Source organism: Engraulis encrasicolus, chromosome 20 (assembly GCF_034702125.1).
Source record: "Engraulis encrasicolus isolate BLACKSEA-1 chromosome 20, IST_EnEncr_1.0, whole genome shotgun sequence".
Classification (NCBI taxonomy): Eukaryota; Metazoa; Chordata; class Actinopteri; order Clupeiformes; family Engraulidae; genus Engraulis; species Engraulis encrasicolus.
Genome location: NC_085876.1, coordinates 42778595 through 42797728, shown reverse-complemented (window position 1 = coordinate 42797728; position 19134 = coordinate 42778595). Strand labels below are relative to the sequence as shown.

Below are 19134 nucleotides of genomic sequence, written 5' to 3'. Positions count from 1 at the left end.
GGCTACAGGTTGCTGTGGGGCCCCCCAGAAAGAAAATTTCGTGAAAAATGTACGTAGACAATGTCATAATTGTGAGCTAGAAATCCAGGATAACATGTCTGCCAACTGTTCTCAACAACGTGGATTGATTGTTTCAATATTGCATCTTGTCCCAATTCAAAAATGTTTCAGTTTTGGGCAATCAGGGGGCCCCTGGCAGGTGGGGGCCCCTAGGCTGCAGCCATATCTAGCCTGTGCATTAATCCGGCCCTGTCTGTGCTGCATATCCATGTCCCATTCCCATTTGCACTACAGGCCTGAAGACGAGTCTCCTCTGACTGGATAGATGTGGATCGCTGTGGCCGTGGCCGGCATGTGACCTGTATGCTAACCATGACGGCCATAGCCAACAGACTTGAAGAGGCATGGAGGTGTGCATGGCATGACGGTTTTATAGCTCAAGTCATAAACAAATAAGGCAGCATCTGAGGGGCGTGCCACCGGGCTGCATATTGCTGAGGTTGGCTGTGAAAATGAGAATGCGCTGGATTAGTAATTGACTATCGCTTACTACTGCCCCACTGGGTGACGTTTAGTGGTGTCAACAATGATCGATTCGACCATGCAATCCAATGCGGGGCATGGACGATCCAGAATCGATCTGGAAAGTTCCAGAATCGATCCAGCAATTTTTTTAAGTTTCAATTACTTCTATGGATGTTTAATAAATGTTAAATTAAATAAAAGCACTTCAAAACATTGCAGGACTGATACAGACTGATACAGAAAACAGCCAATAAATTGTTGCTCAGTATCTGACTACTTGTATTGCCTCATCATGACTGATTAAACATTTGCTTTGATTTCAGTAGAAATGTAATGCATTGCAATGCATTGTAGAATTGAATCGGATCGGATCGCATCGAATTGAATCGAATCAAATCGAATCGCTACCTCCCGAATCGTGATCGAATTGTGAGGGCAGTGCCAATCCACACCACACTAGTGACGTTTATGCCTCCCTCGTGACATTTGACCAGGAAAAAGGCCAAGGTAGTTAATCAGACATTTGCCATAGAATATTGTACCCTATGCCCACCTTTATTTTCTTTCTGTGTAGAATTATGCCAGACAAGTTAACAGTCATTTCAGAAAGACCACAGACCTTGAGTCCTGCGCAATTTAGGCTTAGCTACACAGAGATGCTTACAGTATATTGCAACCACACATATTATTTGCTGTGCATTGCACATGGCCAGTTTGTGGGTTTATCAGGGATTGAATATTCTGTTTAAATTGTACTGTACTTCCCTACAAAGCGAAAAGGAAGTCACTGCATTGTTCTTGAAAATGACTTATTTCGATGTCATTTGCGTTTATCAAAATATAAAGTTAGGTGAAATGATTGATCTGCAAAGAATGTGGGAATATAAAGCCTCATGTCAAAATATCTTGATCTCATCAGACCACATGACATGGTTCCAGTGATCCATACCCTTGGTCTGTTCATCTCTCTTGAGACCGAGATAAACAAATTTTCTTTAGATGGCGTCAAGCATGTGTGGTGGTAAACAAGTGAGTTTTACTAAAAAAGTGCATCATCTGGCTAGTCAACTATGGTTGTGGGAGTGACATCTCCTCTTCATCTTTCCTCTCTGGTTGTGTAGAACAATAACTGCAGAGGTTGTGGCACACAGACCTGTATGAAATTCCGAATTGAAAGAATTCGAATTCACAGTAAGGCCGTAACATGAACACTAGGTGGTGGTGTTCTATGTACTTTCAATGGGTGGTGTAGCTTAAATTCAAAGAAATTCAAGGCAAAGAGGGTGGATCTAACAAGAAGCATCATTTTGTTTCTTTTTCGGTATCCACTTTATGTCGGGTGAACGCCCCTTTAGGAGACCTTCGGTTAGGAGACCTTCGGAGTCCTGAGGTTGAGAATCAATGAAGTCCCCTTAGCGCTGTAGATGGCGGTAGCGCACGTCTTGCGCAAACACCTCAAAAAGAGAAGAAGTAGTAGGGGACAACGCTCCCTTAGGAGACCCAACTTGAGCACACGCTTTTGCATTGAGTGGGCATTGCATTGTTTTGCGTTATCTTGGTTTGATTCAGTATTTTTGTTCAAGGTAATGACACCACCTAGAGTTCGAAATTATGGCATTACTTTGAATTCAAATTCATTCAATTCGGAATTTCGTACAAGCCTGGTGGCACAGCAGTTCAATTTCATGCAGTGCATACGCCACAGTAGCTGAGTCGCAAAAGAGACTGTAACATATTAATTTTAGAGATGCACAGGATCTGGCATCCGGTTCCGGATCCGGCAGGATAATAGGGTTTTTCACAGGATCCGAATCCGGCAGGATCTTAAGCAGTCATCATCAGGATCTGGTGCATCTCTAGCCTAGGTTTTTCAGTCAGTCTTTCACAACCCCAATTGCTGCATGGAGTGAAAGAACTTTGGAAGCGGAAAGTGCAGGCAGTGTGGCAGTAAGCCAATGAGTCTAAAAAATAGTTTGAGCCAACGTAATAAAAGGGCCCACATATGCGAGTAAGCTATGTGTTTCAACCCTGTCGTAGGATCCGGTATCCGGTTCCGGATCCGGCAGGATCCTAAGCAGTGGATCCGGTATCCGGCAGGATCCTAAAAATCAGGATCCGGTGCATCTTTTATTAATTTATATCTGTGGTTCTTAACCTGGGGTGCGGGCACCCCCTGGGGGTGCGCCAGAAATTTTAGGGGGTGCGCGGAAGTTTGTGTGAGTTGAGGCTCTGCTTCCAAACATTATAATTAGGCCAAATCAAGACCAAATTAAAACGTTTTGGTCCCCATATAAAGTCACTAAAGTATTGATTAATGTCGAAAGCTAGAATTATTGTAATTAATCACTCAAATACTTTTTTTGTGTGTATACATGCGTAGACGCTTAGGTTGGGGGTGCGTGGCTTGTCTTGGGCACAGGTTAGGCGGTGCTTCAAGAAAAAAAGGTTAAGAACCACTGATTTAGATACACCAGCAGGATAAACATAGAAGCAGGAACAGCAATGGCAGTGTAGAGCACACACACACAGACACACACAAACAGACACACACACACACACACACACACACAGAGAGAGACACACACGCACACACAGCAGAGCTAAGGGGTGATGGAGTGCTTCTTGCCCCCAGAGGCCCAGCGAGCAGAGCTGCCTTCCCTTCCCTGGCATGTTGAATATTTGAGAGCAGGATAAATTCAGCTGCTCGGTCCTGACGTGCAGTCCCAACATACACACACACACACACACACACACACACACACACACACACACACACACACACACACACACACACACACACACGCAGGCGTGGGTGACCTGATCATACACACAGGGCCGCTGACAGCTTTGGCTGGGCCCAGGACAAATTAATCTGAAAGGGCCCCCCACCCAATGTAATCAGGACCCAATGATAGGTCTCCATTTCCCTGGGCCCAGGACTGGTGACCCCTTTGTCCCCCCTAGTCGGCTTCCCTGCATACACATACACACACGCAGGCGTGGGTGACTGTGCACACACACACACACACACACTTTACTTGGTCCTCTGTCGCTCTTTGCGAAAGCAGGCCATGTTCACTTCCATTATTCAATGGCCACGATGTAAGGGGAGCAAGTGTGTGCGTGTGCGTGCTTGCGTGCGTGTGTGTTTGCACGCATGTGTGAGAGAGCAAGTGTAGAAGCCACCAAAAGTCAAGCTCAATAAGTTCATTCTCTCTCAAAAAAAAAAAGTCGTACAGTGTTCTCCACTTACACTGCTCTCTCCAAGTGTCCCATTTTAGCCTACTTGACAATGATGGACAAGAAAACCAAATTCATTTTTTGTTCATTTTATTAATAAACCAGTTTTTGCAATAATTTATTAAAAATGTTATGGTTCCATGCAGATTTACGGGGTACATGAATATGAAATGATCACATCCACTTTTTTGTCATTTTTGGAAAATAAATAATAAAAAAAGACCTCTCAGGTGCCATCACACAGGGCTAAAACGTCAGTGAACCACGGTGGTGTTAGCACGACTAGAAGCACTTTTTTAAAAAGAAATCAAAATGAAAACAAAAACAAGACACAAATAATTGAAAGCAAGAAAAAACAAAATGTAAACTAAGTTTTTTTTTGTTTTTTTTCCACAAAAAAAAGTAGTGAATGTCCTAGTTCATAATGGGCACAGATGTTTTGCGTATGTCGGTGTGTGTACTTGTATGTGTGTCTGTCTGTCATAAATCAAAAAAATTGCTAGCCCAGCACTGAACACAGAACAGCTGTCTATTAGAGCAATGTAAACGTGGAGACGTTATATGGACAAAGAGTGGACAACACCCACCCTTATCTCACATTCAGATTTTTGTTTTGATTTTTTTTAACCTCATTTTTTTTTCTTTTTTTTCCGACCCCAACACTTTCCCACCCCATACATACAAACATACGTACGCACACACATACATACACATACACACTATCATATAATTATAATACCTCTACAGAAAAAAATGTCTTTGTATACATATGTACATGGAGATACGTCTTTTCTCATTGGGTGTTGAGGTGGCCTGTGTATTGTCATTTCAACCGTCCCTACGGAAATCAGGCCAACGACCAGGGCAACAGCATCCCGTCCCTCCCGATTCAACATTTGTTCAAAAATGTTAAACAGTATTATTGATTTTTCAAAGCCCCATTGAGCATTGTGCCAGACAACAGATCCAAGAAAAATATTAACTTTTACAGAGGAACGACAAGAGAAAAAGAAACAAAATAAAAAGTGTTTCACAACAGGATGGACTGTGTTGTCTTTATTGCCAGTGAGACTCTTAAAAAAATGTTAATATCAATATCAGTCATGGACGATGATCTGTATAAAACAATAGGTTTGCTGTGAATTCTTCTGGTTTGATTTTGAAATAAATCATCGATGACACAATGTCATCTCCATTGATTATGTCGGGGCCAAAAATGTAAAAGTAAACCATGAACCAAAACATGGTAACTTGACATACAGCCCACTTGCCAAAAGTTGGAATCACAGACCAGAAAAACTCTAGATCAACTCTAAATGAAAGCGAAGCAAGCAGTGACTGTGTGGGTATAGCAGTAGGGTCTACCTAGATGGCTCAATAAATGTTCTATCATCTGTAGATCACATCGCCACCCAAAAATACTGAAACGCCTAAAGTATTTGAAGAAATAAAAATCAGGAACAAGTCCGGAACAAGATGTGGTTGACTTTTAAGCTGAACACCTCCATGGATTAGTGTCCAGGGTTGCCAGATGAGTCAGATGATTTCCAGCCCAAAAAATGCTCAAAACCCGCCTAGAAGCACAAAATCTCGTCCAATTCTATTGAATTCTATGGAAAAAAATTGGGCGGGTTTTTCTGCTAAATGCCATTTTTACCCGCACACTGCCATACTAAGCAGCCCAATTGGGCGGGAAACAGCCCAATCTGGCAACACTGTTAGTGTCTATGAAGGTTCTCATTCAACTTGGTCATGTTTGTCAACTATGTGTGTTGGGAAACTGGCGTTTTTTTTCGATGATATTACAGTTTTCATCCAAAATTCTTCAATCATTCAAATTTAATTGTAAAATGTCAAAAAAGAAGCCCTATTGCAAACAGCTTAGCTCTTCTCACTCTGTGGCTTTGTCTTTCTCACTACACAGACCAATGTCAAAGCCATTATATAGAGCACTGAAAATGAATCGGTCACATCACCAAACATTCTAATCGTTATCTAGCCAGATTCTCCACCAATCCATTTTCTTGGAATAATAGACCCCTTTTGATTCTGAAAGAGAGGGCATCATGGGTGCGTTGTTCTTTTTTCCCAAATGTAAACAACTAAAAGACAAAACACGGCTTGCACACAGAGACTTGACAAAATCCTGTCAAAACAATCTCTGAGCGTTTTTTTTTCTTTTCTTTTCTTTTTTTTCTGAGAATGTCCTTGTGGTTCCTATACAGAGTGAGTTTCAACATACACAGCTTCTCATGAAACGTAATCTGTATATTACAGTACATGTACGCACATACACAAATGTTCAGAAATAAGAAATGATGGCAGCAAGCAGTGTGGAAGTGGTGGTGGATTGGTCTTTCGTTTCAGTGAAGATGCATTGAAATAATAATTAATATATTTGCTATTAAAATATATGTTTTTGTATATCGATATATATTTTTTCGTTTATCTGTTACATGTCATTCCCTCTTTCAAGGTAGGCCATTATTTGATAACTTTTTTATTGCCACTTTCATAAATGCTATATCCCACCACACTGTTAGAATTTATTATGAAAATACATTTGAAATAAATCCAACAATCTATGCATAGAATACCATATATGGAAGTGACGTGTACTATGAATCACGTATTTATGTATTGTGTTTTTATTATAATTTTATACAACAGTGCTGTGCAAAAGTCTTCCGGATAGCCTCACCCATGTATAAATATAGCTATACATGAACACAGTCTGCATCTTTGGATTCTGACAAACTAAGCCATGTTCTGTATGTCACATTCTCGTAAAAGCTTTATTGCCTCAATAAACTATAAAATATGTATTTTTTTGCTAATGTAACAATGTACCTACGTGAACTAACACATTGGCTTACTACCCAATACATGTAGGCCATTAAGTTCTCAACGCAAAATGTTCAGGAAAAGCATTGCAATGCAAAAATGTCATGCATTCTTAAGACTTTTGCACAGTATTGTTTTTAAATCTAAAGCACGAACATCTTTCAGGTGGATTTGTGATTATTTTTCATTTAAAATAAAAGCGTAAAATAATGTTATTGTATGGTCTCAGTTCTCTCAGCCAATAACCACTTTACCGAAAAATGTAGAAGCCCTTTAGCCACCACTGTTGTACTAAACCAGGACCCCGTTTCTCGAAAGCATCATTCATAACCAGTTAGCAACTTATTAGGTTTCCGATGGGAAATTGCATTGCTACCAAGTAAGTTGCTAACTGAGTTGGCAACGATGTTGTCGAGAAACACACCCAAGGTGCGACTCATCATAACGTTTGTAAATTACTGTGTGATAGGCTACCAACAATTTACTTTTCTGGTGTTCTATCAATTGGCTGCATCGTCAAAATCAGTTACTAGTAGTCCTAACATAGTCATAACCCTAAACCTGTCCCTCTAATCCATGGGAAGGGAACCTATGACCTGCGGGCCATTTACGGACCCTGAGACCATCTTTTGACGTGTTTTGTAAAGCAATCTTAGAAATTGCACTTTGGACTTCGTAAAATTTCAAGTGGCCCCTCAAATTAAAAAAGGTCCTAACCCTTGCCCTAATCCCAGCAGTGCTTTGCAGCTCAGTTTGACGAGTAGGCCATATCGAGAGTGTACAGGTCTACAAAACATAATTTACAGTTTCTCAGAATGCAATGTTGTCGATATTGTGAATAGTTACGTCTTGCGATGGTTGTGCTCTTTGTTTGTTTCTATTGACCCTCATCTCAAGAAGAAGGTTAATCCACAGTACATATACAACACAACAGAGTGCTGTACTGTACGTACACCGACAACTGCATCTTGGGAAAATAGTTCTGGTGGCACATAGATTGGACTACTCAGTGTTCAGTGATATTGGCTCTGATTTGGAATGTACACGTGAGGATCTTAAGTGATTTCTGGAGTGATGAGAGGGAGTTTTAAAATTAAAAAAGTGGAGTTTTTTTATTGTCGTTTGTATTTTTTGTCACAATAGTTGCACAAACGGAACTAACTCTATGTGACTTTAACATTTTATTTCATGCCATCTTCAGGTAGCCGAATAACCAAATAATGTTTCCATACACAGACACCATCAGGGTATCAGCAAGTTTTGTAGTACACAATCACATGTAATGTAATATATATACTTATATAAAAAATGTGTCTCTGAAGGAGCAACAAACCCCAGTGTCTTTTTTTCCTGTTTGTTATGTTTTGCTTCATTTTGTTAAGCGGTCGCTGCTGTTTGCTCTTCCGACTGGTGAGTGCAGAGAGGGACCTTGGCTTCCCTATAATGTCAAGGCAGCCCAGCCACAAACGCACACAAACTCATGTTTGATTCTTTCAGGCCCGAAAGGAAGGACAGCAACTGTATTTCTAAAATCATTCTGGGGAGCATTTCTGGAAAGCGTAGTTGTTAACAGTTAGCAACTTCGGTAGTTGCCAATGGGAAATTGCATTGCTACCAACAAAGTAGCTAACATAGCAACTACGCTTTCCAGAAATGAACCCCTGGACTATTCTGCTTGCAGGAACCTCCTGATGGGGATTCATCTGCTGTCGCGTTCTGCTTGTGACATAATAACGTCGACTCCTGGCGAGTTCCTGAACCCGACTGAAGCATCATTTAACTTTTTCCTGTGAGGGTACCAATTAGTCAACGACAGGCACAGCGCTCAACAAACATTAACTAAAACCAAGACACCGATGGTGAGATATTTTTCCGAACAAATCCTTGTACAGTAGATACACATAATACATAGGTTACTGTATCCAAAAACAAAACAAAAATTGAAATGAGGAATACATTTCATGTTTGTTGTCTGTCTTTCCACAGATTTACAAAAGAATTGTTAGCTATCTTGTGTGTGTTTGTGTGTGTGTGTGTGTGTGTGTGTGTGTGTGCGTGCGTGCGTGCGTGCGTGCGTGCGTGCGTGCGTGCGTGCGCGTGTGTATTGTACACCCTATTTATGCCAGACTTTGGGCAAAAAAAATCACAGCACTGCACTCCATCCCTATAGCAACTATGAGGTATGTTCACTGTTGCTTAGCGCCGAATGGTTTATTTGAAAAACACCACTCTGTGCTTTTCTCCTGCTCTGTGATTCAGTCCGCTCAGTGAGAGGGTAGGCATCAGAGAGCGTAGAGAGAGAGAGGTTCCATTGGCCCATTGTTTCCTGGTTCTATTATGGCCCCCCTTAGGCAGACCTAGGCAGACCTAAGGACTGTTCTATTCATTGTAGGAACATTATGACACGGCCCTTTAGGCAGACCGGAACCTGGTCGCGTTAGGTGCCCATAGAAACCTATTATGTTGGCATATCTCTATAGAATATCTCTGGTAGGCATGCTGACAACCGTGGGATTTCACTCCAAGTCCCCGGTCCCACTCCCCAACGCACCCAGTGTATGTTTTTATAGTATTTTTTTTTTTTGTTGGCTCAAGTCACATCTCCAAGGATTCTGACAGGTGATTTTGATTTTCCTGATTTAAAAACAAAAGAAAAAAAAAATGACCGTATAAAACATGGTGATACAAAAACAAACGTCCTCCTCTAAGAAAAAAACCCAACAACAACAACCATCATAACCCTATACGAGGACTGTCGACTAGTTTGACAGCTTGATATGAATTCCCATTGACTAGTCCATCTTCCTCCGATGTTCTTTCTATTTTCCACACTGGAACACGCTTGTTTTTCCAGCCCAGGCTGTAGTGGGTACACCAGAGTGGAACTCCTCCCATTTAAACATCTGCCCTCTCTATGCTGTTGTTAACGTCACGTGTGTCTCCAGCTTGGATTTATGATAATGCTCTTTTTGCACAAGCAATATTTTGCACCATACACACATACACTGTGACAACTCTTTTGTTCGTTTCCGGGTAAATTGTGGTTGATCCATGGGGCTATTCAGAGTCCTCTGTTTGGGTCTTTGTCCTCTTGTCCCTCGTGTCATTAAAGGATCTTGAAGTCCGTCGTCTTAAGCCTGAAGGACTTGACACCCAAACTGCAATGGAAGACTGGCCTGCAGACCAAATCGGTGAGAGATTCACCCCAACGTTATAAGGAAATACAAGAGATAGGGATAGAGGAGACTTTTTTTTGCTGTGTTGATGTGGACATTACAAAGATATTCATAAATAAAGGTCGGTCATAAGTCCCCATACGTATACGTATCTCCAGTTATACCGTGAGGTCTCTACGTTTATTATATTGGGTGGCCAGCCCCCGCGCCCCCGCCCCCCCAACCTACAGCAGATGACGTGCCAACCATCACTGGTGGATGCAAGGTCATGGATCACATTTTGAAAAAGTGAAATAGTAGTGACATTGTGACGACAATTTAGCTCAAGTGAGAAAAGAAAAAAAAGACTGAATGTTGTCGTACCTCCATCCATTGATAATGACGAAGCTGGGCCCCATTTGTAGTGACGTGTGCAACTCACAAACCAGTCACATTTCCCGTCACATGTTTGTCAGTTGTTCCTACCGTATCTGTTAAAGGAACATGAAAGTCTCCAAAGTCATATTCCCAGCTGAACAGAACGTAGCACTCCTACCAGAAGCTCACAGAATTCACAGGAATTGCCTGATACTGTAGCAGTATTTACATGGTCTGCTCAGCTCTGTGAAGCCGAGGCCAATGTGAGGGGGCTGATCACAAAGTCTTTGTTGTGTTTTTGTCCCATTTCTTACAATGGACTACATCAGTGCACTAACGAACATCAGACACAAGTTCACAACCTGCTCAAGTTTTGTGAGGAAAACCAAAGACGTACACCGTCATACAAAATCAAATAAAAAATCAAACAATCAAAATAACAAAACAAAACAAAACAAAAACATAAATCTTCTTCTTTTTTTCTTTTTTTTAGGCAGATAAGGCTACAGTTCAACGATGTCCTCTGCCACTCATCACTGCAGTCCTAAGGGGACACGTGGAGGGAAAGAGAGGGGAAGGGGTTTGTATTGAAGGAAACATCAGGATTTGCTGCAGACCATGGGACTACCAACCAACTATTGACACCGTCAGACACTACCACACCCAAAACAATATCTCCATCTTAGCCACGTCTAAGCCTTCTGATGGTGAGTCTGCTCAACTGCTGCAGTTGTATGGGCAAGAGGGAGTGAGATAATTTCCAGTGTGTGTCCAGCGGCATGTTTCACTCCCCTAACCCCCAACCACATCTCCTTTGCTTTGGCCTCCTCTTTTTTTTTTTGCGTTTGACTCTCATCCTTTAGATCGCTGACCAATTCAGTCCATCTTCAGTTCATTCATCATCTCACTAGTTCAATTCTCCGTGATATAAAAGGTGGGTGTTGGGGAGGGGTGGTTGGCAGCTGTAGCCTTTGTGTTGAGGAGGAGGGGGAGGGGGAGGTCTCGATGGGGTTTGAGAAATTCAGGGCTTCAGGGAGGATAGTTGATGGAGTTTGTTGGTGGCCGGCGGTTGTCCGTGTTGGTCGTTGTTGGAGTTGGCAGGGCTGAACACATGACAAACCCATCCATAAGGTTGTCTGGGTGGTTGGGTGGAGGATGAATTGGGGCAGTAGACTTTGTGATGGTGGTGGTGGTGGTGGGGAGGTTAGTGGATGGGATAGGCTGGTAGAGGGGAAAAGGATTTTAGGGCTTGGGGGGGGGGGGGGGGGTCGAAGGTAGCTTTCCTCACAGGCCCGAGACCATGACCCGGTACGAGGGCGGCATGTGCCGGTGCCGCGGGCTGGAGCCGGGGCTGGCGTTGGGGCTGCAGCTGGCGTCTACCCCCCCTATGGAGGGTAGGTAGGCGTGGTGCAGGATGGGCAGCTGCAAGGAGAGCCTGCGCTGTACGCTATTGGCAGAGGGAGAGAGAGAGAGAGAGAGAGAGAGAGAGAGAGAGAGAGAGAGAGAGAGAGAGCGAGAGAGAGAGAGAGAAAGAGAGAGAGAGACCAGAGAGAGAGAGAGGGGGGGAGATAAATAGCAGAGGTTACAACTATTAGCATTAGCAATTAGCAAAAGGTTGTTTCGAACACAGTGTTCATTATTGAACAATTGCACGGCACTATTGAACCCTTGGCAAGACTAATTGCACTAAAGTTTTTTTGTGTTGTGTTCTACTATTCTTGATTGTGGTCCTACACACACAGACTTAATTGCTTGTACAAATTTGGATGCAGTGGCTCCAATTGGCTTTGCTCCAAGGGGCAACGAGTAAGTCAATTAAAAAGCAACCCGAGATAATGGTATTTCTGATTGCAAAGCAGCCAAGTTTGGTTCACAAACATTAAAAAGACGAATATTTAGCTGCAGGGCAATGCGATGCTCCGTATCACAGATGCAGGTTTGTATTTCTATGTAAAAAAAGGGTAAAGATTTGGCTATAAACGAAGCGAAGAAAAGCACACTTAAAAAGGAAACAAGTAGCGTATGTTAGCATACTACAGTATCTCTAGATGTTCGTGCTTTGTGTTTGAGTGCTTCCGTACGTTTTTTGGCGTCTGAAATGAACCTGCATGGGAGAAGATCATGTCATTGCAAATGGAGTAGACAGGAGGGTGAAATTGCCATTGCACGACTGCCGCTCTCTGTTTTCCCAGCATGCCCTGCCTCCACTAAAGCTCTGACCTCAAGTTAACTGTGAAGTGCACGCAGGCTGCACGCTGACAGTGTTGGCTCAGATCTGAAAGGGGCCCTCCCACCCAGCCCAATAGATACCGTACAATGTAATGAGGACCCAATCCTGGGCCCCACTCTCTCCCTGTGCCCGGGGCAACTGTGTCCTTTGTCCCCCCCCCCTGTCGGCACCCCTGTGTGCATGTCGTGTCTGTGCTGCACACTATAGGGGCCTGAACTTCCATTTGTTGGGCAACATTGGACTGCCTGCCAGTGCACTCTCTGCCTTTTCACTCTCGCTTTCTCACTCACTCACTCACTCACTCACTCCTCTCTTTCGCTGCGTCTTTCTCTCTCTCCATCCATCCCCACCTCTCTCTGCTCGCTTGCATGATCCACCCACCTTTCTCTCTCCTCTGCTCTGCCTTTCCATTCATCCTGCCATCTCTTCTCTCTTTCTACCTCCGGCTTTCCCATTCTGTCGTTCTCAGTCTCTCTCTCTCTCTCTCTCTCTCTCTCTCTCTCTCTCTCTCTCTCTCTCTCTCTTCATCTCTCTCCATCTCTCTCTCTCTCTTTTCGCTCTCTCTCTCCATCTTCCTCTGTACATGTGATCAAACATTTATGCGCTGGGGGAAAAGCTCTGAGAATTTTCTGCACTCCTGTGCCACTGTCTATTTTCAGGCCTCGCTGCCTCCCATCCTCTCGGTTGTAAATCACAGGTTATGTAAGCACCCTCTCTCTCTCTCTCTCTCTCTCTCTCTCTCTCTCTCTCTCTCTCTCTCTCTCTCTCATATCCTGGATTAACAAAACTGAGACCAATTGCAGCGATGCATAAAAAAGAGGCTCTCTTATTTCTTTCCCCGCCTCCAAAATGAAGACCTGAATATACTACATATTTGTAATGTACGTCATTTGATCGAACTCTACAACATCACCACAAATAACATTCAATTCCCATTTACTGTTTCCTATTCTTGTTAGCGTGTTCCTGTGTCATTTGGACAGCCATGGACTAGTGGTTAGAGAGTTGGTCTTTCGATCTAGTGGTTGCAGGTTCGAATCCCCCCCGACCTCTCCCTACATCTCCATCCATGGCTGAAGTGCCCTTGAGCAAGGCACCTAACCCCACATTGCTCCAGGGACTGTAACCAATACCCTGTAAAAATAATAGTTGTAAGTCGCTTTGAACAAATGAAAGCGTCAGCTAAGTGAAATGTGATGTAATGTAATAATCTGGAGGTATGGGAAGGGTTGTTGTACTCACTAGCCTGGATGCCATAGATCTCTGTCTGTCATATCTCAGTTACAGCAGCTAAGATGTTTTGAGTTTGAGTGCTATTTTATTTTTAAAAGGGACTGCGTAGAAATTAAACAGTATCCTTGCGCAAGAACAGATGTCTGTACCAGGTTATGGCAGTACATGCTAATTTCCGCCTGTAGGAAAATAAACAGATGTCCTTAAAAAGTCTCTGTGTACTACTGAGCAGATTGCTGCCGTTATTATGGCTTATGGACAGAGCAGCAATCTATCAAAGCGTTGATCATAATGATGAATATGTATCGATCATATCTATTTGAACAAGGACTTTGACTTGGCAGGTTGACCCGACACGGACTAGAATGTGAAAGTCAATGTAGCATCTGATGCACAACACTGTTTTCACACACAGAGAAGACAATATAAGCATAGAGAGTATCTCTGATAGAAGGGCTCCGACCATTACTAAAATGGCATAGGCACTGACAGTTATACCGGAGACGGGAGTTCGATTTCATCCCGAGGTCATTTCTTGGTCCTCCCCTGTCTCTCTCCCCAAGTCCCCACATTGTCTGTCTCTCTCTGTGACTGTCCAAGTCTAGAAATCTAGACGCCCCCTAGAGGCCGCAAATTGAATTTGGTTTGGCTGGCCAGGCTATGACTGTCCTGTATTTGAATAATAAAGGTCCAAAAGCCACAAAAAAGGACAGCACTACAGCATTCACACAGAAAAGACAATAGAACCATTGACAATAGGACCATCATTGGTTCTCTTGACTTTTGGTTACTTCAAGTTCAAGTTCAAGTTCAAGTTCAAGTTATTTCATTTGTCACATACATATTATTTGTAGTGAAATGCTGATGGGATCATCAGCTCTGCATCCAAAGAAGTAAAGAAAAAAAAAGAAATAAGAAATAATGAATGAAACTAAAATGATTAATTAAAAAATTGCTTACTGTTCAGGCGAGTTGATGTCCTCTAGTGGACCCCTACTTATTCTGGAAGGATCCATGGAGCCCCACTGGGCTTGAGGCTTCTGTTCCAAATGGTTCTTCAAAAGGGCCTTCTCACCGTCTGCGAAGCAGGAACACGAGGAAAAGCACTTCAGTGCTCTACTTTACTTACTCACATCCATTTTTAACTGATTCCAATGCTTATGTTCATTTCTTTTACAGCAACAACCTTTTTTTGGTTTGCACTGGTGGGTTTTTTAATTAAGAAAAAAAAATTATACACTGAAAATACAAAAAAACATGGCAAAGTGCCTTTCAAATGTCTGTTAACCTGCTGTTGTTGCTGCAAAGGCAACGCTTGACAACTAGTATGTGAATTTGAAAAACTATATTTAAATGGGAAACGAAAGTCTTTTAAAATCTATGACCATCTTAAACCTTTTGTGGGGCTTCTCGTGTTCCTTAATGCTGTCTCAATGTGTCTGAAGCAGTTTCAGGCTGTGTGTGAATTACGTTGCATTCTGTGTGTGTGTGTGTGTTGTGAATTATGTTGCTCAGACACTCAGACCACTCAGCTCACTCAGGAGCTGCTGTAGTGCAGTGTTTCCCAACCTGGGGTACATGTACCAGGGGTACGGGAACACAATGCAGGGGGTACGTGGAAAAATATCAATTAAAATAATGTATGGATAATCATATTAGGATAGAGGAAGATATAGGGCATATAGAGAGACAAACGACTCATCGTATGACAAAAATGCTTTGGGGGTACGCTAGACAAAAAAGGTTGGGAGACTGCTGTATAGGGCTGCACGATTATGGAAAAAACTCTAAATCATGATTATTTTGGTCAAAATCGTAATCGCGATTATTAGTCACGATTATTGAATTTCGCAGATTTTGAAGATGAAATGTAACCAAGAATGAATTATATACGGGATGAGCAAAATAAAATGAATTGTAATAATTATGTGAAGGCAATAGCATGAAATTTAGGTGGACAGATTTCTGACCAGAAACACCAGCCTGTCAATATGTTCTGGCTTCAAGGACACTCTCAAAGGTAGGTCACTATTGCCACGATTAAATCATGACTGACATTTCAACTTCGATTTCACTTATTTAACACGATTTTTGATTATTTTCGATTAATTGTGCAGCCCTAGTTTCTAGTAAACCACACCGAGGTGCTCTGTGTTGGAGTAACATATAGGCCCACCACCTAAGAACTCAAATGTTCCTTTCCCTTTTCTTTTCCTACACGAAACATCTGTCAGTACCAGTGTTGGCAGATGTACGATAATTATCGTATTTGTACCATGAATCATTTTGTCCATTTTGTCCTCTGTACGATCAAGAAAACATGATGTACGATCATTTCAAAGGTTGGGAGACACTGTTGCATTAGAGCAGTGTTTCTGAAAGTGGGGCGTAAGCCCCCCTGGGGGGGCGCGGAGGGATCTCAGGGGGGGCGTGTGACATCTAATTTTGGGTTTTTCCCCCCAAGGAAATGATTTCCTGTGTCACCAATAAGTCAATAGGTTTAAAGCCCTCACCAACACTATATTACTACTTGTCATGAATTTGAATAGCATAGGAAATGAACACACATCTGCATTCGACTGCAGTAACTCTTTGTTTAGTATCACCAGTCACCTTTCCTTTGATTCTGCGCAGTGATTGCAAAATCATTCTGCGCGAGTACTGCTGTTGCTTGGGGGGGTACGGAAGCATTCAGACCCTCTGAAGGGGGAATGATGAAAAAAGTTTGAGAACCACTGCAGTAGATGGTCTGACCTTTGGCGTCGGTGAAGTTGCTGATGCTGAGGATGTTGTTCAGGTCCTGGTAGTGGCTGTTCTGCTTGATGTAGGGCGTCTTCTCCGGGGTGTCCTGCAGCTGCATGGTCACCTCCTCCAACTCCTTGTCAAGCTGCAGTCGAGACGCCAAAAAAAAAAAAAGACGAGAGAAGGAAGGAAAAAGTGGGTTGAAGCATTATAAATATTTAAGTGCCACCACCTACACTAGAGAATAACCACCAAGACAAGCCACTGCACTGAGAGCACGTACTGTGCAGTAGGTTGGAGCATGGTGAACTTGCTGGTCACCCCCTACAAGACATGAATGACCCTTTTAAGATCAGGGTACGTTCAAGTCAAGGTGATGAACTACAGACAGACAGGCAGGAATAAAAAATGAGACAGACATGAGACGAGACAGAAACGAGACGGAGACAGATACACTCCATCAGGTTTACAGATCTGGAACCAGAAACGTGCAGAATAGCACTACAAAACTGCAATGGTGGCTTCTTTCCACTCAACTGTCAAGCTGAAGATGTCAAAAGGTGAGGAGGACGGGGAGCTGAGCCAGACTGAAAAATATAATACCACCCACACAAAGGGCATCACCAAGCCATTACCATTATGAGAGCAGCTGAGAATATATAATATATCTATGATGAATGATAAATTCAGTCTGTATAAGCCATCACCATTCATCCTCAAGGCAATGATTAATGAAAACAAACTTAAGAGTTTGACTGAAGTGTTTGAAGCATTCTAAATGTACGTTATGCAGTACAGCACGCAGTATTTGACCTCGTTATTTGAAAATGTCTTGTTACGGCCCTGCATGTAGGTGGGCACATGGCAGACTTGTGGGTCACCCTGGCAGCCGTGACCTTTAAGTGCTATTAGAGTGCTGCTGTGTATGTCAAGTTGGAGATGCCAAAAGATGAGGAAAGACAAAAAAAGGAAGGAAGGGGACTGTGTGAACCGCTGTGAATAATTCAGTGGTAGCCTACACGGGAGCCTTATGACCAAGACATGCCACTCTGAGGCCCGGAGATGCACTCCGAGAGCTTGTAGGTGGATGGTGGACTTGCAGGTCATCTTGCCACACGTGACCTTTAAAGGGACACTGTGCAGGAAATGGTCAAAAAAGGTACTGCAACTATGCTGCTCATTAAAACTGGGTTGGCTATCGCTAAATTTGATATTTACATGAAAGTTTACTAAGTAATTAACAAATATTTTCTAGTATGGTCCAAGTAGAGTCAGTTTTGCAGCTAAAAATGGCTATTTTTGGAAATTCAAAATGGCGGACCATGGAGAAGATCCCCCTTTTCATGTATGAAAAGTGCACTTTTTCCAGTCATAATGAATACTTAGAATTTGATTCTGGTGGTAAGTATTCATGAAAAAGGTAACATTAGTGAATGGGCAGCATGAATTCTGTAAATAAACAACTAAAAAACTCACACAGTGTCCCTTTAAGGCAGCTGCATTAGGCGGTATTAGAGCAGTGGTTCCCAAAGACTGGGTCGGGACACACGTGTGGGTCATGGAAGATTTATTTTGGGTCGTCTCTAGCCTGATAAACCAGTCTAAATTGGATGTGTAATTTAGTCTGGCCCCGGTGAATAGTACATCCGAAAATGGTTGATGAGAACAACCCGTTGCCTTTCAAACCATGCCTGTGCCTATAGGCCGGGGTTCTGACCAATCAGTGCTATCTTTCTCGTTGATGTGCTTTCCCAATGTTGCGAGCTTCGTTGTCACTCCCTCAAAACCCTGCCCGCTTTGATTAAAACAAATCTCTGCGTTGTGATTGGTTTACCAGATTCTCGGCAAGCCTGGCAGACCACTCCAACGATGCAAGGCCAGACCACTCGCAGCCAAAAAATGTTGCCGTCTAGCAGGTGGCGCTGGTTTACTAGGCTAGGTCGTCTCACATGTTTCCCAGTTTAAGACTTGAGTATTATAATATCCTTCAAAATTTTACAAAAATGGTCAACTAATACACCTTCATTTTGTGATTTAGGAATAAAGTCTATTGACTTGGGTCACAAAGGTTTGTGACAAAAAAGTATGGGTCCCCAGAAAACAGTTTGAGTAAAACTGTATTACTGTAGTACTGCATGTGTCATGCTGAGGATGCCAAAAGATGACAAACACCAGGAAAAAAGAAGGGGGACTGTGTGAGCCAGTGTGAACAATTCAGTGCCAACCTACAGGACAGCATCACCAAGACATGCTTGAACCATACTGTTAGTGCATTCCAATATGCACACTCTCGTCCTCCACTTGTGCTTGGGGCCTCATCCCGCCTCCTGGCCCCGCCTCCGTGGACATAACAATAAAGTTTACCAGCTGTCAGCCTAGCCGCAACAACTTTTGGTAGACTGTTTTTCATTCACCATGCCATTGGCAAATGAAAAAAATTAGAATTGAGCTTTCGCGAATGCTGTTGTCAGTGATCATGACATATAACTTTCTGGTACGAGGCCACAAGCACGAGTGGAGGACGCAAGGTCGCATATTGAAATGCACACTGTAGCTAGGGGCATGTAGTAGGGGCATGCATGACACACTTGCAGGTCACTCTGCCAAATATGACCTTTCAGGCAGCTGCATTAGACGCTATGAGAGAGCTGTATCTGTCACAAGGTGTCACATTCACATGAATTTGTTATGTCAACCGTACATGCTCGAAGGAGGTCACGTCACGCATGTACAGACACACGCACGCACGCACACACACACACACGCACACACACACAGACACACACA

At 42.9% G+C, this 19134-nt stretch overlaps 1 protein-coding gene across 1 annotated transcript in view; it reads right to left on the bottom strand.

Annotated features, from left to right (window-relative positions):
* Positions 1-11426: 11426 nt before the first annotated feature.
* Positions 11427-19134, bottom strand: part of gabbr2 (gamma-aminobutyric acid (GABA) B receptor, 2) — a 568733-nt gene continuing 561025 nt past the window's right edge. Inside the window, exons 17-19 of the mRNA XM_063185971.1 lie at positions 16360-16492; positions 14566-14683; positions 11427-11589 (exon numbers count right to left, since the gene is read on the bottom strand). Of these exons, the coding sequence (XP_063042041.1) occupies positions 11427-11589; positions 14566-14683; positions 16360-16492 (414 nt within the window). The remainder of the gene's footprint in view (positions 11590-14565; positions 14684-16359; positions 16493-19134) is intronic.